The following is a 22,943-nucleotide window of genomic DNA, read 5'->3' on the forward strand; positions in this document are numbered from 1 at the left end:
GAACCAATTAGCAGGAGCTCAGAATGTGCCTTTCTGATTCCTTGGTTCGGAGCCTGTTAATAATTAAGGGATGATTAGTTCTGGGCTCCCTCTAGTATCCCCATGGTAGGTCTGAAGGGCAGTGCTCAGGGAGGCCTTTACAACGATAAAAGGGGCTTTCCTGCCTTGAGACAGGGTCTCCTGAAGTCCACGATGGCCTCCGACAGCTGCAGCTGAGACTGACCTTGAACTCGGGGTCCCTAGTGCTGGTGTCACAGACAGCGATGGCCATGCCTGGCAGGAGGAAAGGCCACAACAGCAACCTCCCCTGCACACACCTCACTTTCCCAGTGGCCAGCATTATATTCTTCCTTTATTGGCTGTCCTTGTATAATACAAATCTGCAAGTTTAGATACAAAAAAAATCTGGAAATAAAAGGTAGAAAAGTACCCGCCAGGCACCCCTTCCTCTTCTTCTGGGACCCCTCCCCAGCGGGCACCAACATGAGGTAACTGAGCGTCTTTATCCCTCCCCCCACCCCCTCTCCTGGGTCCCCAATCGGGCCCCGCCCCGTGAGACCTCGGCCCTCCGGAAGACACGGCCCCCCGAACCCCGAACGGGGGAGGAGGGCCGGGCAAGCACAGCATTGGCAGTGAACGCAGCGTGGGCAGGGGGGAGCCCTTGGCTTGTGCTGTGTGTATGGGGCGGGGAGGGGATGACCAGGCTTGAGGTGGGCCCAGGAGAGCCCCGAAGTGGGCATCCCACCTTCATCCTGCCCAACACTGGAAGGTGGAAAGGGCAACAGAAACCGGGGAGGGTAGCTTGAACCGAGGGCATTCCGTGTCTGGGGCTGGGGCAGGGGCATCGCCAGCCTAAGTCCGGCAGTGAAATGGTTCCCCTAGCCAGGCTGGGTCCATCCCTGAATTCCATCTTGGCGCAACCTAGGCATCACAATATTGGTTCTGTAGTGGTTTGTGAGGGGGGTGGCGGAGAGAAGGGCTTAGAGGGAGCGGTGGGGGGCACAGCCCGGGGAGCAGCATTAGGGGGAGAGGCTGGGCCTCCCCTCCTGAGTGTGCTGCACCTGGGGCTGATGGAGTGGGAGCAGGGCAACTTGGGCTACAGTTCAATTTCGAAGGTCTTTTGCAAGTCACCAGAGAAGGGATTGGAGGGCTTCTCCACAGCGGGTTTGCCTTCTAATGCTGCCCACTGAGCCTCAAATGGGTCCAACTCAGGGGCTGGGGCAGGCGCTGGCTCTGGGGGCCAAGGGGCCCCATTGGGGCGTGGACGGGCCTGACCGCCAGGGGCACTGGGTGCAGCAGGTGGCGGGAAGGCCCCGGCTTTTCCAAGCAGTGTGGCAGGTTGGGGCTGGAGCTGGGCAGCTGAGCAGAAGGCGTTGGCCACCATCTGTGAAGGTGTAATGCCCACCACAGGCACCCGGGGCATGGGTGGATAACCCAGGCCTGGGTAGGCGGGCACAAATGGAGGCTGCATGTGTGTGGGTGGCAGGAACACAGCCACCTGGGCAGCTGCAGTGTCAAAGGGCCCCACTGGGGCAGAAAAGGGCGGGAGGGCGGGGGCCATGGTGGGCATTGGTGGCACGGAGGCTGCTTGCTGTTGCTGCTGCTGCTGCTGTTGCTGCTGCGCTTTTGCCACCTGGGACACTTCCTCCAACCATCGCTCAGCCTCTGAAGGGGTCCGCTTGTGCCCGGGCTGGAAGGCAGCTGCAGGGGGTACGGAGGGCTCACCCCAGGCAGAAGTCCCTGGAGACGGCAAGTGAAAGGTACAGGTTGCCATGAAGAATCCCAGACTAGGAGTCAGGGTGGCCTGGAGATCAGAGCCCAGGTCCCACAGCAAGAACGCCTGTGACTCCCAGCTCCATCCTCACCCACTGTCCGTAACTCCTAACAGGTGTGCAGTGGGGAGAACAGACCGTTCTGAGGTACTACAGCCCTTGATGGAAATGTCTAAACAGGTCGACGCTCGATGCCCACACAGCCCACACAGCCCACAGGCCTTCACTGGCCATTCCTGGGTGTTGGCTCACGCCTTTTAATCCCAGCACTCAGGAGGCAGAGGCAGGCGGATCTCTGTGAGTTCAAGGTCAGCTTCGTCTACAGTGAGTTCTAGGACAGCCTCCAAAGCTACAGAGAAACCTTGTCTCAAAAAAACAAAACAAAACAAAGATTCTAACCCTGAATCATCCATTCCTAGGATTCCCAGGATGGCCCTTCCTGGGCAAAGGAACCCAAAAGGGCCACTAGAGAGTGGCTGTCCAGTGGGAGGGCTGCTCTTACCTGTTGTGGCAGATGGTGGCCCCGATGCTGGCACTGCAGCACTGGCAAATGATGAGCTGATCTGTGTGCACAGAGCATTGATGCCATCACTGTCACTGGTCCCAGGAGGCTCCATCTCAGGCACTGTGAGGTCACACGACAGCAGAGATGAGCAAACAGGTTCTGGTTCTGGCCTGCTACAACCCCACCTTTATTCCGGGTCCTCAGGAACCCTGTACGGCGCCTAGTCTTTTCTTCCAGAGATATGTAGGTCACTAGGTGACCACGGCCACTAAAATAACTGTGCACATGGATGTGTGTGACAAGAGAGTGGTGCAACAGCAGAAGCCAGTATGTGGCGGCATTTGATAAGAGACGGTCACAGCAATCCCAAACCAGGATCGCAAGATCTAAGTGATGACAACCAGAAGAGATGTTGAAAACTGTGCGTGGACCTGAAGGAATGGATGCTGGCCACACAGATGCTCACTGGCCGGAGAGCACATGTCCTACTTTGGGGGTAGAAAAGTGGGTCCCTGGCCACCCCTCCTGGCCTGGCTTAACACAAACATCATCATGGTAGAAATAAAACTATGCCAGCAGGACAGGAGACACAGAACAGGCAAGGTGGTCTCCTAAGCGCCTGGGAAGAACGAAGGCATCGGTTAGCAAAGCCACAGACTGGCATGTGTGGTGCTCAGCAGATCTATATGTTTGTCTTCAAGGGCACAAGGTGAACGTGGTGTAGGGACCCAAGTGGGTTTCTAGATCAGTTTCTATAATTACTGCATGTGTTCATCCAAAAGGGCAATGCAGGGTCTGAGGGTGTGGCCTCCAAGTGAGATGGAAGTTCAGATGGGTGGTCCACATGTGCACTACAGACGTGTGTGTGTGTGCGCGTGCGTGCGTGTTTATCTGTATGTAGGCGATTTCTGAGTGTGTGTGAAGCATTTGATTTATTTATTTTTTAAAGATTTATTTATTGTGTATACAGCTTTCTGCCTGCAGGCCAGCAGAGGACACCAGATCTCTTTCAAGGTGGTTGTGAGCCACCCTGTGGTTGCTGGGAACTGAACTCAGGACCTCTGGAAGAGCAGTGGGTGCTCTTAACCGCTGAGCCACCTCTCCAGCCCGTGTGTGGCATTTTAAATATGTAAATCTGGGCACATGACTTCTGAGTGCAGACTCCCGGTGTCTGTGAGACTTCAGAGAGCGCATGTGGTTTCTGCACCTATGAAACTGGGGGTTTGGCCAGGCGTTGGTGGCGCATGCCTTTAGTCCCAGCACTCGGGAGGCAGAGGTAGGAAGATCTCTGTGAGTTCAAGGCCAGCCTGGTCTCCAGAGTGAGTGCAAGATAGACTCCAAAGCTACACAGAGAAACCCTGTCTCAAAAAACCAAAACATATATATATATATATATATATATATATATATATATATATATATCCAATCCCTCTACTCCTGGCCAAAGCAGACATTGATAATCTATTGCCATCCTCTCCTTTCCTGAGCCAGAGAGATCCTTTTATCATTCATTTAATATGTGTCCTACATTGACCCATCAAATGTCTGGAGAGAGCATTAAGCTAATGTGCTTTTGTCCTGGGCATAAAGGGCACCCATGGTGCCTCGTTTCTTTCCCTTGCCCATGGTAGACTTAGCTGCCTGGAGCAGGCACCATGGGTGCCACCCTGCCTGTTTCCGTTAGCCACAGCAGGCACTGCTAATTGATCGTGACTGTACTGCGTTTCTAGAGCAGACATGACCTATTGATCACCATTTGTGCTAGCTCTCTTCTCACAGCAGACACTGTTAACGACCATATACGTTCCACAGGTTTAACCTTTGCCCCTGGCAGAAGGTACTGATCAATCGCAATGGGTACCATCTCTCCTCTGTCCCTGGCCCCCATCAGGCAGGGCTGGTTGACTCTGATGCTCCTTCCTCCTGACCCAAGGGCTCACCTGTGCCCTTCACCTGGAAGTCAGTGCGGCGCTGCAGGGTGGAAGGCAGCTCATTCAGCCGCAGGCTCAGCTGACGTTTGAAAGGTGAGTTCTTCTGGCTGAGCGCTGGGAACCCACGGAAGGAGCCCTGGCGAACCAGCTGCTCCAGAGGTGCATGACGCCGGGGAATGGCAGCAGCGGTGGTGCCTGCAGCCACTGGGGTGCCGGCCTCCCCCTTCTCGCCAGGGGAGGTGGTAGCTGGTGTCGGGGACACATGCCCAGGCTGGGCAGGGCCAGGAGCCGCAGCGGGAGCAGCTGCTGCCTCTGCTAAAGACACAAGAGACAGTTTGTTTGTTACTCACCTCACTGAAAGCATTGGAAACCAGGCCCAACAGGCCTTGTGTTTATAGTGTTAGGGATGGAACCCAGGCTACTGTGCACAGAGGCCAAGCTGTGCTAAGCTAGCTAAACCTCAGCCCCTCACTGGGGGATTCTAGGCAGGGGCTCTACCACTGAGCCAGACCCCCAGCCCCTCACTGGGGGATTCTAGGCAGGGGCTCTACCACTGAGCCACACCCCCAGCCCCTCACTGGGGGATTCTAGGCAGGGGCTCTACCACTGAGCCACACCCCCAGCCCCTCACTGGGGGATTCTAGGCAGGGGCTCTACCACTGAGCCACACCCCCAGCCCCTCACTGGGGGATTCTAGGCAGGGGCTCTACCACTGAGCCAGACCCCCAGCCCCTCACTGGGGGGATTCTAGGCAGGGGCTCTATCACTGAGCCACGCCCCCAGCCCCTCACTGGGGGATTCTAGGCAGGGGCTCTACCACTGAGCCAGGCCCCTAGTCCCTCACTGGGGGAGTCTAAGGAAGTCCTCTACCACTGAGCTACAATCCAGCCCCACCTGGTCATTCCCCAGAGCTATCTTGTCACCCCACACATCCTGTCCCCAAGACTCTGAAAAGTTCATGATTCCCACCCAAGCCAAGATCACTTCCTCAGGAGGCCACAGGGAAACTGTCCTCGAGCCTGACCCTCCTTCTCTCTAGCTTGCCACCCCTGCTCTGTCTTCCTCAGTCGCTCTCACCCCGCCTCCTTTCCTGATCATTTACTTTTACTCGGTACACAAAGAGCCTTGCAAGTGTTAACTTATCCCCTTCATAATCCACTCCCGTGGCCGAGACTATCGCCATTTTACAGACATGAAAACTGAGGTGGCCAATAAAGTCACAGGACCCTGGAAATCCCCTGTCATGTCCTGTGGTGTGGTCTGTCTTCCCCTGCTCCCCCTCCTCTGTGTCCCCATCTCCAACCGTTCTGTCTGCCTAGGGACGCCCTCCTCCTCCAATGCTTCTTTCTCCAGCTGTGACCAGTGATTCTAGACTTGAGTGGCTCACATTATCCTTTCGGAACTTTCCCGATTTGTTCTAAGCCCTCAGCCCGGGTTCCCTCTACCATGGACTGCCCCCCTGTCTTCAAGGGCAGGTGCCTTTCTTCCCACCAACACACACGGTCTGCCTTCCAAACAGAGCCTTGCCACAGGTACTGTGGTGGGTGGGCTATTGCTTAGGGCTGCTTCTCCCTCCCATCTTCCCGGGAGAGGCTGGAAACAGGAAACGGCCTCTCCCCTACATCTCACTGCTGTGTTACCACAAGAAGTCCCCTGCCCTCTCTGGGCTCCAGTGGGCCTGGACTACCTCCCCCAGGCCTCCTTGAAAGGTCAGTTAAACCATCACTGAGCTCAGTGCTTCAGGCAAGCAACTTTATGTGTGAGGGACTCTGCTGCCAGGTTACCTGTGCTAAATGCAAAAGGCGTTGCCTCAGGCTGGGCGTTGGCCCAATAGCACAGTGTGAGGAAGTTCAACCAGGCACACCTTGCTGTACACTGCCCCCCCCCCCCCGGCTGTGCTTCCTCAGGCGCAGATTCCCTAGAAATCAGAACCGCCTCTGCATACAGCTCTCTTTGCAAACTCAGAAGCTGCAGCAGGCATGGCACCTGACAACACACTCCATGTCTTTTTAAAAAGTTCTCCTTTGAGAGACCTGGAGAGATGGCTCAGTGGTTAAGAGCACTGGCTGCTCCTCCACAGGTCCTGAGTTCAATTCCCAGCACCCACATGGTGGTTCACAACCATCTGTAATGAGATCTGGTGCCTTCTTCTGGCCTGCAGGGACATATGCAAGCAGAACACTATACATAGTAAATAAATCTGTAAAGAAAAATGACCTCTTTTGAATATTTTTATTCTATGTGTATGGGTGTTTTGCCTGCATGTGTCTGTGCACATGTGTGCAGTGCCTTTGGAGGCCAGAAGAGGGTGTTGGGTCCCCTGGGACTGGAGTTATAGATGCTTGTGAACCTGTGGAGGGGTGTGGGCGGCGGGGGCACGCTTGCATAAAAACCACATGTTGTAAATCAAACCTGGCTCCTAGAGATAGAGCCTACAATAAGACCCTAGTTTTCATGTGTTTTTGAGACAGGGTTTCACTATGCATCTCCTGGCTAGTTTGAAACTCACAGAGACACTGCCTGCCTCTGCTTCTGAGTGATGGGGATTAAAGGAAGGCACCATGTCAGCTGCTTTATTGAAGCCCTGATGTAGGTGACAGTGTGCTGTGGTGAGCTCTGCTCAGGTTAGCGCCTGTAGAATGCCGTCCCACGAATTCTCAAATCTGAGATTTGGGGCTGGAGAGATGGCTCAGAGGTTAAGAGCACCGACTGCTCTTCCAGAGGTCCTGAGTTCAATTCCCAGCAACCACATGGTGGCTCACAACCATCCGTTATGAGAACTGGCGCCCTCTTCTGGTTTGCAGATATACATGGAAGCAGAATGTTGTATTCATAATAAATAAATAAATAAATAAATAAATAAATAAATAAATAAATAAAATCTTTAAAACAAAACAAAACAAAAAACTGAGATTTGCCTCCAAATGTACTTAGACTTTGCTGCTGAAAACTACAGCTCCTCTGCAGGGATCCCTGGGTGTGCCTGCCGCACCTGTGCCCCTCCTTCCCCCAACGCACACAGCACCCACCTTTCTTCTTGTCCCCAGTCTCACGCTCTGCAGGCCGGCCACCCCCCGACAGGCGGAAGGAGCCCTCTCGGGCGAAGCTGGTGCGGCTGGCATCGAAGGCAGCTGTGACTCCACACTCCTTCTCCCGCCGCTGCTTCCTTTCCAGGCAGGCGGCAAACGCGCAGCCCACAGCGTGGCTCAGCCTCTCTCCCTGCAGGAGAGGGGGTCTGGTTAGAAATGTCACACCGGGTTGGATGTCTGCAGCCAGAGGACCCTGGCTGAATCCCTTCGCCTCTCTGGACCTGAGTGTTCATCTACCAACCAGCTGAGCAAAGCGTAGAGACTTGAGCTGGGGTGCAGTTCAGTTAGAGACCGAGCTACGGGTGCAGTCAGTGGTCCTGGTTACTCCAGGACTGAGACACAGTAAATCACTTGAGCTGGGAAGGTCAGGACCAGCCTGGGCAGCACAGAGCCCTGCTCAAAAAAACTCAAGACATGCCCAGCATTGTAGCACAATCATTTAATCCCAATACTTAGGAACAGAGACTGGCAGGTTTCTGAGTTCAAAGCCAGCCTAGTCTACATAGTGAGTGCCATGACAGCCTGGGCTATATAGTGAGGCCTTGGATCAAGGAAAAAGGAAAAAAAAAAAAATAATCAATTGTGGCTGGTGATACGGCTCAGCAAGTTGAGATGTTTCCTGTCAAGTCTGACAATTGCTGTGACTTCAAGGCCAGCCTGGTCTGCAGAGTGAGTTCCAGAACAGCCAGGGCTACACAGAGAAACCCTGTCTCGAGAAACAAACAAAAGGAAGAAACCAAAAATGCAGGTGGAGAGAGATGAGATAGGATCTCCCAGGCTGGGGCTGGAGAGATAGCTCAGAGGTTAAGAACACTGACTGCTCTTCCAGGGGTCCTGAGTTCAATTCCCAGCAACCACATGGTGGCTCACAGCCATCCGTTATGAGATCTGGTGCCCTCTTCTGGTGTGCAGATAGACATGGAAGCAGAATGTTGTATACATAATAAATAAATAAAATCTTTAAAAAAAAAAAAGATCTCCCATGCTGACCTCTGACCTCTCCAAGCATTCCCACACATCCACACCCCCCAACACACACACAAATAAACACAACCACAGAGGCATACGGTACCTACGCTAGAAATACAAAACACTTCGGAAAAGGAACTAAAGACTGCCTAACAGACAGAAAGCTATCCTGTGCTCCTAGACTGGAAGACAACCCGGGTAAGACAGCAATATTCCCCGGAGGGAGCTGCAGTTAATGAAATCGCTGTGAAAACCCAATGGTGTCTTTGCACAGATGGAAAAGCTGCTTCTGAAATTCACATGGAATTCTGAGGGATCCAGAACAGCCCAGACAATCTCAAAAATAAAACAAACACCAGGAGTGGGGCACGCCTTTAATCCCAGCACTCGGGAGGCAGAGGCAGGTGGATCTCTGTGTTCGAGGCCAACCTGGTCTACAAGAGCTAGTTTCAGGATAGGCTCCAAAGCCACAGAGAAACCCTGTCTCGAAAAACAAAATAAACAAACAAAAAACAACAAAAAGAATTCCATGGTCACTATTTAAAATCTGCTGGACCTGGTGCTTTATGCCTGAAATCCCAGCTCTTGTTCAAGGCTATCTTGGACTACATAGGAAGTTTGAGGCCAGCCTGGGCTACATGAGACTCTCTTAAAAACTCAAAGACAAGTCTGGAGAAGATGGCTCAGTTGGTCGTGGTGCGTGCTCTACAGACGCATGAGGGCTTGAGTTTGAATCCCTCCCACCCATAAAAATCCAGGCATGGCTCCATGTAACCCCAACACTGAAGTGAGGAGGCAAGTGGGTTCTGAGAATTGTCCAGCCTAGCCAAAATGGAGACCTGTGTCAAGGCAATAAGGAAGAGAAGAGAGGAATGTCATCAAACTTGAAGGTCACAACCTGTGCCCAAATGAGGTCTGACTGCCTGTCCTCAAAAGCCAACTAAAAGAACCAAACTAAGAGATGAGCAGAAAAAAATGCATTCCGTGTGGCCATGTTGGGAGGAAGGGACTATGGGACCATGTGGGAAACTTGGCTGTGTATAATCACACGACCCTTGGAGAAGCCACTCCAGCTATGCCCAGAGTAGAGATGTCACTGTGCCCAACATCCCACACACAGCCAGGTGGCTGGACACTGAATCCACACCAGCAACCAACCACAGGCAAGCACGGTTTCCAGAAATAGCCACGGCAAATTTCTTGGCCTATGTGCTCTTCCAAAACTTCTCAGTCCCTCATCAGAAGTGGAGGCTACGTCCTCACCGTCCAGCCCCCTTAACCTGGAAAGACCTTTGTGGCTCACTGAACACACGGTCCCTTGGTGCCAGGCTAGGTGATGTCAAGACTGTATCCATAATGGCCACATGCTTCCTATTTGGTGCCCTCACTTTAGAGCCTTCAGTCTGCCTGCGCCACCCATGCTGGAGAGATTTATGGAGGGGTGCTCTGATAGTTGGGGGGGGCAGATCTGACCTAGCCAGTCTGCTAATGTACCAGCTCCAAAAACATATACCTGGGGCACAAGGAAACGAGAGACTCCGGAGCCAGGATGCCCCAGCTTGGTGTCCCTCAAATCCATCATTTCTTTCCTTCCTTCCTTCCTTCCTTTCTTCCTTCCTTCCTTCCTTCCTTCCTTCCTTCCTTCCTTCCTCCCTCCATCCCTCCCTCTCTCACTCTCTCACTCTCTCCCCTCGTTTCTCCCTTTCTTTCTTTTTAAAATGGTTTTTCAAGACACAATTTCTCTGTGTAAGCAGTCCTGGAACTTACTTTATAGACCAGGCTGGCCTCGAACTCACAGAGATCTGCCTGCCTCTGCCTCCAAAGTACTGGGATTAGTGTGTTCTACCACCACCAGGTTCAAATTCTTAAAAACCTAGAGAAAGAGCCAGCAAAATGGCTCAGTGGGTAAAAGCACTTGGCATGAAGGCCAATGACCTGAGTTCAATCCCCAGAACCTTCCTGAATGGTAGGAGGAGAGAAACGACTTCTGGGAGTTGTCCTCTGATAGTCACATGCACTGTGATCCACTTGTACATTGCATACTCACACCACACACACACACACACACACACACACACACACACACACACACACGGACACACGGACACACGGACACACGGACACACGGACACAAGGACACACGGACACACGGACACGGACGGACACACACATATACACAGACACACGCAGACACAATACACACACATAGACACACACACACAGAGACACAGACACACACATACACAGACTGACACACAGACACACACACACACACACACACACACACCACACATACAGAGACACACACAAGACACACACACACTACATACCCCCCACACACACACAGACACACACCACACAGACACACACACACAAACACCACAAAGTAAATAATTTTTTTTTTTTCGAGAGAGGGTTTCTCTGTGTAGCTTTGGAGCCTATCCTGGCACTCGCTCTGGAGACCAGGCTGGCCTCGAACTCATAGAGATCCACCTGCCTCTGCCTCCCGAGTGCTGGGATTGAAGGCGAGTGCCACCAACGCCCCATCTACAAAGTAAACAATTTTTAAAAAGAAATAAGCATAATTCTAAGCCACAGAATTTCAGAGCAATTTGTTACACAGCAAGTGGATAACTAAGACAAGCACTACACTCTCCTCCCACCAAACACAAGGAATAAAATAAAACACTCTGATTTTTGTTAACATTTATCGTGTGTGTGTGTGTGTGTGTGTGTGTGTGTGTGTGTGTGTGTGTGTGTGTGTGTGTTTAGGTCAGAGGACAACATGTGGCAGTTTCTCCTTCCACCATCTGGATCCTGGGGACTGAACTCCAGGGCTCACCAGCAAGTGCATTTACCCACCACACCATCTCTTGGGTCCCGAATACATCTTTATGTATGTATTTTGTGGTTTGTTTGTTTTCGTTTTGTTTTTGATACATGGTCTCTCTATGTAGCCTTGGGTGGCATGGAATTCAATATGCAGGCCAGGGTGGCCTTGAACTCACATATCTACTGCTTCTTCACTGCAAGTGCAGGGATTAAAAGGTGTGCATTATCACACCCAGCCTACCTTAAAAAAATAGATTTTTTAATTTTTATGTGTATGATAGTTTTGTCTGCATCTATGTAAGTGTTCCTTTCTTTCTTTCTTTCTTTCTTTCTTTGTTTCTTCTCTTTTGTTTTCTTTCTTTCTTTCTTTCTTTCTTAATTTCTTTCTTTCTTTCTTGTTTTTTGGTTGTTGTTTTTGTTTTTTTGAGACAGGGTTTCTCTGTGTGTAGACCCAGCTGTCCTGGCACTTGCTCTGGAGCCCAGGCTGGCCTTGAACTCACAGAGATCCGCCTGCCTCTGTCTCCCGAGTGCTGGGATTAAAAGCATTGAAGAGTGCACCATCATCATACTTCTTTAAGATTCGAGGACCAGGTACAGTGGGGCCCAGGACATGTCCTCGGGGCATGCAGACTGAGGGAGAAAACCCCACCTGCTTGCCGTACTCACCGAATCCTTCAGTGCCAGAAAGCAGTGGCAGATCCAGCGGCGTGTGGTGCCATCACGGCATATGTAGGAGAAAGCCTTGTCCAGGTTTCGGTCAGGAGCACAGAAGGAGACCTTCTCGATGGTCTGGTCTACTAGCAGGTCCTAGGAAGGGTTGAGGAGGCGGACATTGTAAATGACATGATGTCATCCTGAATCAAATGTCACGGAGAGAGCCATGGGCCAGCCTGTCCCCGGATCTTGATTCAGCCTGTCAGATCCACCTGAGATGGAGGAGACAGCCCAGAGGCACAGCCAGCCTGGCTATTAGGAGAAAGACTCCAGGGCTCCAGGAGCCAGGAAGTGCCATTTAACCCAGCCTAACCCAGCCGCCAGCAAAGCTTTCTGGAGGAAGAATTAATTAGTGAGAAGGCAGGGAACAGCATTCAGGCAAAGGAGCAGCCAATGCTAAGATGACTCAACACCCCCAGAATGCCCTGGGCACCAGGAGGCAAAGGGGAGCAAACAGATGCCCAGAGCCTGAGGCTCAGGTGATAGATCAATGACAGAGATGTTTGCCAAGCTGTGCAAGAACCTGCCTAATACACAGGAAACCCTAGGCCACATCCTAGCGTGGCAGGAACCAGGCACGGTGATGGACACCATCACCCCAGCACTTGGGAGGATTGGTGAGAGGACCAGAAGTTCAAGGCCATCTTTGACAAAACTTGAGTTTGAGGCCAGCCAGGGTTATGCCAGACCCCTGTCTCAATTAAAACAAAAACTCCAAACATGTAACAACCCACATTTGTTGACATGCGAAGCATTTTTTTTTTATTATTTTTTTCTTAGCCGGGTGGTGGCGCACGCCTTTGATCCCAGCACTGGGGAGGCAGAGGCAGGCGGATCTCTGTGAGTTCGAGACCAGCCTGGTCTCCAGATCGAGTGCCAGGATAGGCTCCAAAGCTACACAGAAACCCTGTCTCAAAAAACCAAAAAGAAAAAAATTCTTTTCAGCACGAAGCCCAGGCTGGCCTTGGATTTGCAATCCCCCTGCCTCAACTTCCTTAGGGTTAGAAACACACACCAGTACCACCACACCCTAGATCCTGGCAGAAGTGTTTTTGGTCCCCCCCCCATTTTCCATTGTGTGGGGGGGGGGTGCACGTGTGTGCACAAGCATATGGAGACTGGCAAGCACCCTCAGTCATTCATCTTCATCAAGACAGGGTCTCTTAATCAAACCCAGAGCTCACCGATTTGGCTAGTCTTGCTAGCTCCGGACATTTTCTGAGGTTGGAGTTAGAGGGGGGACACTAGCACTCAGGGGGGTTTCCTGCCGGCCCTATTTTCACACACAGGGACTTTCTGATTTGATGATAGGGTCTATCGCCAGCCTTTTTTTTTTTTAAGGCAATGGGAGCCCAGAGGGATTGACTCTTGTACCCAGGGTTTCTCAGTTGGCGAGGGTGGGGGGGCTGCTCCAGTTCCTGCACTCACCCACCCACTCCGCATACCAGCTCTCAAATAGCCACAGCCCTCGTTCCCGAATTAGGACTGTGCATGCAGCCAGCCGAGCTGATTTCGGAACACATGGCAGCGTCTAGAAGGTTCTAGAGGATCACCCCATGGCGGGTGGGAAGCCTCCCTCCACCCCAACCACAGCCCTCCTACCTTGGTTTTATCGTCCACCACTCGGAGCCCGTCAGCTGACACCCAGAGGACGGACTTCACGGACTTGCGGCCCATCTGGGGGTGAGGGCAGGAACAGAGGGGCCTGGTCAGGATCACCTCCTTCAGTCTGCTCTGGCCCCCTCCCTGTCTCCAGCCCCTCACTCACCGCCTTCAGCTTCTTCACAGCATCCTCACAGACATGCATCCCGCGGGACTCCTCGACCTCCACATGGCCCAGGTACTGGGGTGGGGGTGGGGGGGGAAATGAGCAGTCATCTATCATTGTGAGCATCACGGAGCCTCTCCACACTCTCGGGGCCCGGTTCTCAGCTCATCAGACCTATTCATTCCTTCATTCTGAATCTCCAATCCAATCCGTAAGGTAGGAACCCCATTCCTAGCCCAGCATACAGCTGAGAAAAACACACAGAGATCTGGTTCTTCCTGCCTCTGTTGCTGGGCCCTCACACCTCACTCTTGGCCTCCTGAGGGCCAGCATGCTTCTGTGCACCTGAGGACGTGACGGAGGCCTCAAGGCTGCTCTACCCACCCTGACATCAGGTACAAAGAACACAGACTATTGCTGGAGCTGGAGCTCAGTGGTGGGCTGCTAACCTAGCATGCACAAGGCCAATGTTTCTTTTTTTGTGGGGGGGTATCTTTTTTTGGTTTGGTTGGTGTTTTTGAGACAGGGTTTCTCTGTCTAACAGCCCTAGCTGTCCTGGAACTAACTTTGTAGACCAGGCTGGCCTCAAACTCCCAGAAATCCTCCTGCCTCTGCCTCCCGAGTGCTGGGATTAAAGGCGTGCGCCACCATTGACCCACTTTTTTTTTTTTGAGGGAGGAGGCAGTTCAAGACAGAATTTCTCTGTGTAACTCTGGCTGTCATGGAACTCACACTGTAGACCAGGCTGGCCTCAAACACCCAACTGCTAGGATTAAAGGTGTGTGCCACAGGCAGATCTCTGAATTTGAGGCCAGCCTGGTCTGCAGAGCAAGTTCCAGTACAGCCACCAGAACTACACAAAGAAACCCTGTCTCAGGGAAGAAGGAGGAAGAGGAGGAGGAGGAGGAGGAAGAAGAAGAAGAAAAGAAGGGAGGAAGGAAGGAAAAAGATGCCTGGCTAGGGGCTGGAGAAATGGCTCAGAGGTTAAGAGCACCGACTGCTCTTCCAGAGGTCCTGAGTTCAATTCCCAGCAACCACATGGTGGCTCACAACCATCCATTATGATATCTGGTGCCCTCTTCTGGTGTGCAGATATACATGGAAGCAGAATGTTGTATACATAATAAATAAATAAATAAAATCTTAAAAAAAAAAAAAAGATGCCTGGCTAAGGCCATTGGTTTAACCCTAATGTGCACACATGAAGACACACACACACACACACACACACACACACACACACAGAGCACGGATCAGTGTCCACTCTCCCTCCTACAATGACAAACAGAAATCAGGGCTTCCTGCAGATACAATGACTGTCCCCAGAATCTCCAATGAGACTAGGCTGCATTACCCAGAGTTGCAATTTTAAGTTTTTGGTTGTGTCCTCTTCTCCGCCCCTCTTCATGCTGGGAATGAAATCCAGGGCCTTCCACATGCTAGATAAGCATTCAACCACTGAGCCACACCCCCATCCCCTCCCTGGAGGATTCTAGGCAGGGGCTCTACCACTGAGCCACACCCCCAGCCCCTCACTGGGGGATTCTAGACAGGGGCTCTACCACTGAGCCACGCCCCCAGCCCCTCACTGGGGGATTCTAGACAAGTATGTCCTTGTAAGCCACATCCCAGTCCTGCTGTACAAAGGTGGTAAGACTGTTTTCATTTAACCAGTGCCCCCGCATTAGCTGACATTCTTTCCCCACTTTCACCAGTACCTCCCGAGCCTGGGACATGAACCCCTCACACACTGCATCCACTTCTAGGGAATAGAAAACCAGGCTGAGGACCTAGACTTGGTCTCTCAGATGAGAAGGGAAAAGGGATGAATCCTCCCACAGCTCAGACACAGAATCCAATTATCTCCTGGGGAGAGTGGAACGTTATAAACCAGAATTCCCAGAACAGGAAAAGAGCTTTGCAAATGTTATTTTCTATGAATCCCTCAAGAATTCGGTGACAACTCTGTATCCCTCAGAATTATCCCCCAAGTAATATTTGGTATAAGACAGAATATGTTATGTGTGCTGTCAGTGCAGGGGGAGGTAGGAGGATCTTGAGTTCAGGCCAGCTTGGGCTACAGAGTAAGTTCAAGGCCAGCTTGGGAAACTTAATGAGACCGAGCCTGAAAATAAAAAAGAGGAGGACTGCGTGTGTGTGTGTGTGTGTGTGTGTGTGTGTGTGTGTGTGTGTGTGTGTGTGTGTAGCTAGAGTGCTTGCCCAAACACAGGGCCTCAAGGTCCAATTCTGCAAAAGTGATCTGGGCATGTTCCAGGACTGCAGGCAGGTGCCACCATGCCAGTGTGTTTTTAATACGAACATTATGGAAGGTCTGGAAGTCACAGTCCACACAGCTCGTAACACGCAGCCCTAAGCACAGATCTCATAGCAACGGGCTTTGGATGATTCTGCCCAGTGCCCCAGGACCAGAAGACACGCAGCAGACACAAAACAGGCGACCAAGTCTACCACCCACCCTGTGTACTCACCCTGACAGGAAAGCTGCACGTGCCCTTGCGTACCGCATCCTCGTCTGCCTGCCACTGGTGTGGGCGCGACGCCTCGGGCACATAGGCTGGCTTCCTCCGCCGCAGACTCTGCCGTAACTTGTTCATGGTGCCTGCCCCGTCTAGGGACATAGGACAGTGGCGGTCAGAGGTATGGAGACCAGGCTATAGCATGAAAGGCTTGCTAGATGAGCAGGTGTGGTGAGCAGCTCTACTCTGTGGATACTGGTTACATAGACGGTCCCAGAGTTGTGCATTCAGAGCTGCGGGGACATGCACCAAGGGACACGGAGGTCTGGGTGGGTGGGAATCGCGGGTCCTGGGCTTTAGGGGTTCAGAGGTTCGGGGTATGAAGGGAAAGAACCACAGCGATCTCCAGAATGAGAGGTCAGGGGACAATAGTTTGAGGACAAGGGGTCAAGGGTCATAAGGTCAGGGGTGTTGAGGATATGAGGGTCAGTGAAGAAGGTGATCTGAGGTAAGAGCATGTAGCTAGGTAACAGAGCACTTGGCAAGGCCAGAGCTTCAACTCCAAGTTCAAGGAAAACAGGAGAGAGACAGGAAAGGAGAGGGAGAGGGAGGGTGAGAGAGAGCTCCAGAGAAAGAGAGAATGTAACATATGTACAGGTCTCTATGACAACTGAGTGCAGACAAAGCAAGGCCTCAGGGGTGGTATGTGCTTGTAGCAGTCAGGGGTAGTGTTAGGCAGGCTTTATAGACTCCTTATGCGAACGATGGTTCCTGTGTCTTTGTGCACTGGCTGCGAGGGACTTTGCATCCCCAAGAGTTGCAGTTGTCCGTGAGCTCGCGTCTCTGGAGGTTTCTGCTGGAGGGCATTCATGTCTGAGTGGCCACAAATGAGCACTGAGGCATGCTCTGTGTTTCTGGATGGTTACTGTCTGTGAGAGCTTGTGTTTTCTGTGCATGCTCTCTGGGCCGGATCGCTGGTCCTGAAGGTGTGTATCCATGACTGCTTTCCAGAGAGCATGGTTTCTGTGAGAGGGTTTGACCATTGTCCTTTAGAGCTGTTGCCTCTGTCCAAGAGGGCGGCTGTTCATGAGATTTATGTAGGTGGCTTTGGGCGAGGCTGTTTGTTGGTGCTTTTAATTGCCTTCTCAGTCAGGCCACCCCAGTCGTGTCTGCTGGATGGTGTGAAAGCCCATTGGAAGTTCCGCTGTCTGCTTCTCCTATCTGCTACTCGATATTTATTGTTTTACTTTTGCTTGCTACATGCTTAATAAACTCACTCATTCAAAACCCCAAAGCAGGGCTATCCCAGGTCATTCTCCAGGCCGACAGTAATGTTTGTAGAGCAATGATGTGTCCATGTGGGTGTCTAGCTGGATGGAGACTGTGGCCATCGGTGTGACTTCTGACCGAGTGGCTGTCATCTAAGAGTGCTGAGTCCTCTTTGTGAGCGTGTGAGCAAACGCATAGCTCTTTGGGGGGGTTCCCAGATGCCGTGTGTGAGGCTGTCGGTCTACAGAAGCGTAGCTGTCCAGGCTGAAGTCATAACTCAGCTGATAAAGTGTTTGCCTGACATGCAGGAAGCCCTGCGTTCCGTCTGCAGCACCACGTAAATGGGGCCAGGTGGCGCATGCCTTCATTTCTAGCACTTGAGAGAAACGGAGGCAGGAGTGTCGGTTCAAGGTCACCATTTGTAATATAGTGAGTTCAAAGCCAGCCAGAGATGCAGGAGACACTGCTGTCTTGATCTGTGCACACTGGGTGAGGACTGTCAATATGTATCTCTTCCTTCTTCTTCTTCCTCTTATTTCTCCTCTTCTTTTTCAATGTCATCTTACTACGTATCCCTGGCTGGCCTAGAAGTTGCTATGTAGACCAGGCTGATACAAACTCAAGAGAGTTCTGCCTTCCTCTGCCTCCTGGCTGTTGGGATTATGAGCACGCACCGACACCTTACAGCATTAGAGATGGGTCTCGTGTAGCCCACGCTGGGCTCAAGCTTGCTATGTAGCTGAAGCTGGGCTTGAACTCCTGATCCTCATGCCTCAGCCTCCCAAGCACTGGGGTTACAGGCCCTCACCATCACATCTGGCCATGCATAGCTCTTGAGTGTGTTTCTAAGAACGGGTGTAGAGTGATTGCCAGTGGTTGCCTGTGTATACCCGGGAGGGTGTGCCCGTGAACGTGCCTGGGTGTCACTTAGTGTCACTTAGTGAATCTGGAAGTGTGCTTGTGGCTGCATTTGACAAGCGTGTGGCGATCGCTTGTGTATGCAGGCTAAAGTGTAAATGTATGGATGTGTGAGGGTCTGAGTGTGTGTGTGTGTGTGTGTGTGTGTGTGTGTGTGTGTGTGTGTGTGTGTACCTGCAAGAGTTTGATCCGCACACAATCCCTGCCTGTGGGAGGCTATTGGTGTCCATAGGTAAGAGTTTAGGATGTGTGTCTGTGACCGTGGGGGCCTTGATGGTCACTGAGTATGCAGTGAAGCTTATGTGTCAGCGGTTGGCAGCTCTTCTGGTCACACTAGTCACAACCATGATCCACATATGATACAAACCCTGTCCTTTGTCAAGCTGGTCACTCACCTGACTCCGTCCTGAAGGTTTCAGGGGGCCCCGAGGCCCCACAGGGGGCTGGGGACAAATGCTGATCCGGTCTCCTGGGTCCACCCTGCTCAAAGGAGTGAGACGATGAGAAGCGTGTTGAGGGGAATTCAGGCCCCTACTCAACCCCCACCTTGGACTTTAGCCAACCCCCTCCATCTCAGACTCCCTACTAAGAACCCTAGTAGTCATAGCAACTGTTACTAGGGAGACCAGCCACCTGGTTCTAAGGGCCCAGGAAGGAGTAGGTGTGTTGGGGGACACTGATGGGTCCCCGCAACACCCAAGGGGATGACGTGACATGAGTGGCTTTGCCCTCTAGTGTCGTGTTCAGGGCTATACACAAGCATATAGCCACACACACCTGGCAGCTAACAGTGTTCGTAGCACTTGGCCACTGCCCAGCATGCTTTCATGACACAGACATCATCACAGCTATGCACCTCAGGTCATAAGATACAACTGTCACTAACATCTGGCCGCACGTTCGTGCTCACCAGCAGGCACAGCTCTACCATGGCTGTATGGTTGTCTATGTGCATGCTCGTATGTATCCTGTCCATAGCAACAACTGGTACTATTCACTCATTTTCTTAGCTATGTACAATGAGCTGGGCCAGGCACACACATAAGGGTGATAATACGTCCAACTATACCTCATGACAGTTGTGCTCCTAATGCACACACCCCGGTTAGAAACACATACGGATCGGTCACCTATTTGGTCACCCATAAGCACTTGGTCACACAGTGACACAGTCACACCTGCATGGACGGAGGCACACTGGTCTTACCAAGCCCCCTGTGCCTCCCCCCACCCAGCACCCCCCAGTCACACACAGCTGTAGCTGCACAAGGCCATTCAACCGCAAACAATATCAGTTACATCAACACACCTTTTTTGGTTCCACGCCTTGACAGAGTCACACATTACTAGTGACACATACGCCCACATCTGGTCACCACATCTATGACATACTCCTCTGTGGCAACCACTCTTATGGATAAATCACTCTTTACATGCAGCCACACATTGTCAACACTGAGGGCCACATCCCGAGCGTTACCGACAGAGCATATAATCAGCCAAAGGTCAAGGGACCCAAGGACGGCTGCCCTCGGACAGCCACATACATCCCTGAAACAGCTGTGTATCGAGTCACTGTGCCGACGGTGCCCGGCCATCTGTCATGCTGGTGTCCCGTACACAGCAGTGCCAGGTTACCCTATCACAGTCTCCATGAGGCTTCAACTCACGCAGACAAGAATGTGGCTACATACGATCAGTCACTACCCCACATGGACAGATACACAAAGTATCTGTCACAGCCCCACCTGTGCTCAAAATCTCACACACAGAAACTTAGCACACACAGTTCAGTTCTGCGCACAACTACCCAGTTGGGTGTACACATAAATGGCATGATCCAGTCATAGCATTTTGTGGTTGGCTTTACAAGGAAAACATGGTCTCAAACACAGCCATGTAAGTCACTTTACCGCCAAATCACATAGATACATACATACATACATGCATGCATACATACATACATACATACATACATACATACATACATAGGCACACAGACTTTCATAGTCTAGGACACCAGCATAGAGTCACCCAGGGTCACAGACAACTGGGTCATACACACACACACACACACACACACACACACACACACACACACAAACAGAGAGAGGAATAGAACCTAGTCAGCTACATAACCCTGGTGCACACAGGCAACATCCATAGCTTGAGTCCACACAATTAACCTTTTGTAATAGGCAAGAGTTTCAGATATTTGCAACTCAAATCACACATAGGTGGCTGCAGGAGATACTCAGTATCACACAGCTAGGTGGAGAGCCATTTATACAACCCCAGTCACATATGCAGACATGGCTAGGGACACACAGTCACTGCTATACACACTGCCACCCCACAAACCCAGTCACACGGGCACACTATGACTCCTGATACAACGCAGTCACACACCCCAAGTTGCACGGAATGCAATGTCACTCATATATACAAAATCAGTTAGACATAAGCACAGCACTGGGCCACATATGGTCACAGTCACAATTCTACTTACACACTGTCACAACTACACCCACATCTCCAGTCAGCCATACATACGTCCAAACCCAACATGGATATTGACACATACCAAGGTCCGAGCACACGCGCGCACGCACGCGCGCGCACACACACACACACACACACACACACACACACACACACACACCAACACCGGGTGGTCACCAGACATAACCACAGGCACAACCTCTCAACCACAACCACGCATCCATCCAAACACAGTCTAAAAAGTCAAGGAGCCTGCACAGTGAGCAGCTGCTGTGCACATCCTCCGTCACACAAACACTGGGGTCACACACACACCACCACAGACACCGCCACATCCAACCGCAGCATGCAGATAAGACCACGTAGGATTCCTTATCCTTGCCAGCTGCAAGGCTGTCACACAAACACCAGGTCACACTTCTAGCCACCTCCCCAACCCTTGCACCCACCCCCAATACCACACACAAAGCCGCTGGTCACCACAGAGGCTGCAGACAGGTTTCCATCGGGTCTCCGGGGAGCCGCCCCCAGCCCAGGCTGAATCCTGGAGTCTGGTGGGGGGGGGAGGCTAGGTCTGGCTTGGGAAAGCTGAGCTTTGTCTCCGGGTGGGGCCTCTCTTAGCTGAGCAGCCCTAGGGACAAAGGGGGTGGCCTAGGAAACCAATGTCTTGAGACCCCTGACTAAGCATGGGGTGGAGGTGGGGGTAGGGGAATGCCTGAAATTCTCCTTATTTTATTCATGCTGGGGTGGAGTTCCAGACACAGGGACCTTGTTTTGAGAAGGGGATTTGCCTGGGACACCGCCCAAGGGCCGGGGGGGGGGGAGGGGGATAGGCTGGATCCAGGACCCCTGGGAGTAGACAGTACTTGGACGAACCCCCCGCCCCCTCCTCGCGCCTTGGCCTTGGCAGCTCTATCCAGGGACCTCATCTTCAAGACCTCAATCGGGGCTGTTGTGCTCGCAGAACCCCTCTGGCAGGAAGAGTCCGGATTTTGTCTGGAATCGGCTCAGTTAAGGCCTTAGCTGGATAAAGGGACCTGTGTCCCGGACCCTGAACACCAAACCTTGCCCAGGGAGTTGTACCTAGAATTGATGTGGCCCTGTCCTTGATTTGGGGGGGGGGCAGGGGGGGTTGGAGGGATCCGTACCCCAGGATCTCTATTTCCAGGGCCTTCGCAGAGACGGCCTGGGCTGGAGACCCCAGCCTGGCAGGGTTAGGATTGCCGGGAGCCTGTTCCGGGACCCCCACCCAGGACCACCCTCTCCAGCCTTGGCATCTTCTTCCCATCCGGGCGCTGCTGCCGCCTCCCAACCTCCGCCAGCCACATCAGCAGCAGCGGCGGCGCCGCCCCCGGCCCGAGCCCCCCTCGACCGCCCGCCGCTCGCCCGCTCGCCCGCCCTTCTCACGCTGGCCGCCGCGCTGCGGGACATCCAGGGCCCGGGCGCCCCCGCCTCCGCGGGCCCGGCTGGGCCCGGCTTTCCGAGCGCTGCTGCTGCTGCTGCGGCGGCGGCGGAGGCTCGGTCTGACGCGGGCCGGCCCGGGCCGGCGGCTGGTGCGGGATGCGAGCGCGCGAGCCAGCTCGGCTCCCCGGAGGATTCCGTTCCGGGGGCGGGGGAGCGTCCCTCCCCCTCGGCGCCCCGCCCCGCCCCGGCCCCGCCCATTGGCCCGCCGCCTGCTCTATATGCAAAAGAGACCCCGCCCTCCCGCGGACCACCCCCCGGCCGCAGCAAATACTACCCCTTCTCCCAGGCAGAGGCCGCCCCGCCCCGCCCCGCCCCGCCCCTTGGCCTGGCCTCGCCGGGGGTGGGGTGGGGTGGGGGGGAAGACCTGCTCGCATCCCTGGTGCACCGACTGCCTCCTCTGGTCCAGGCGCAGGTTCTGTCTGTTTCCTTCCGTAACCCCTGACCTCAGATCCCCCTGTGGTTGTGCTTCTCAAGAATTGCTTTGGGGAGGCGCCTTGACGTCCTCAAATCTTGCTTAACCCCACGGCTCTCCCAGCCCGGCGGGGGCGGGCAGAAGCGGTGACGAGGCACTTTTTTTTTTTTTGCAGGCGAGGGGAGGGGAGGGGAGGAAGGGACAGACACCCCCCCCCCCGCATCCTGGAGGGAGATCACTCTGGCTTGGGCCAGGGCTAAGGTCCTACCTAGTTCTGGGCTCTGCTGCACCCCCCACCCCGGTCCTGTGGGTTTGGCAAAG

The 22,943-nt window shown here is 53.0% G+C and overlaps 1 protein-coding gene across 4 annotated transcripts; it reads right to left on the reverse strand.

Annotated features, from left to right (window-relative positions):
• Nucleotides 1-333: 333 nt before the first annotated feature.
• Nucleotides 334-22,800, reverse strand: Numbl (NUMB like endocytic adaptor protein). Of its 4 annotated transcripts, none has more exons than XM_027430431.2 (10): nucleotides 22,575-22,800; nucleotides 18,640-18,724; nucleotides 16,070-16,209; nucleotides 13,581-13,655; nucleotides 13,415-13,489; nucleotides 11,765-11,905; nucleotides 7,238-7,427; nucleotides 4,218-4,523; nucleotides 2,275-2,397; nucleotides 334-1,740 (listed from the first exon to the last, which is right to left on the reverse strand). In XM_027430431.2, the coding sequence occupies exons 3-10, from the start codon at nucleotides 16,193-16,195 to the stop codon at nucleotides 1,097-1,099; spliced, it is 1,680 nt and encodes a 559-aa protein (XP_027286232.1). In that variant the 5' UTR covers nucleotides 16,196-16,209; nucleotides 18,640-18,724; nucleotides 22,575-22,800; the 3' UTR covers nucleotides 334-1,096. The 4 variants fall into 4 exon arrangements, with proteins under 4 accessions (XP_027286232.1, XP_027286231.1, XP_027286230.1 ...); XM_027430430.2 differs by lacking the exon at nucleotides 22,575-22,800 and adding an exon at nucleotides 22,154-22,354 and having other exon boundaries at nucleotides 4,218-4,520; XM_027430429.2 differs by lacking the exon at nucleotides 22,575-22,800 and adding an exon at nucleotides 22,154-22,353.
• Between the last annotated feature and the right edge of the window lie 143 nt (nucleotides 22,801-22,943).

The sequence above is a fragment of the Cricetulus griseus genome, chromosome 9 (genome assembly GCF_003668045.3).
Source record: "Cricetulus griseus strain 17A/GY chromosome 9, alternate assembly CriGri-PICRH-1.0, whole genome shotgun sequence".
In the NCBI taxonomy this organism is placed as follows: domain Eukaryota; kingdom Metazoa; phylum Chordata; class Mammalia; order Rodentia; family Cricetidae; genus Cricetulus; species Cricetulus griseus.

What these genes read in the sequence shown, in the direction of transcription:
- Numbl (XM_027430429.2), bottom strand. Translation starts at nt 22,177, where the DNA reads ATGTCCCGCAGCGCGGCGGCCAGC. An exon ending in TGGTGGACGATAAAACCAAG is followed by an intron (nt 11,906 to 13,414) that starts GTAGGAGGGCTG and finishes AACCCTTCCTAG; the next exon opens with GACCTGCTAGTAGACCAGAC. An exon ending in GACTGGGGACAAGAAGAAAG is followed by an intron (nt 4,524 to 7,237) that starts GTGGGTGCTGTG and finishes TTGTGTCTTTAG; the next exon opens with CAGAGGCAGCAGCTGCTCCC.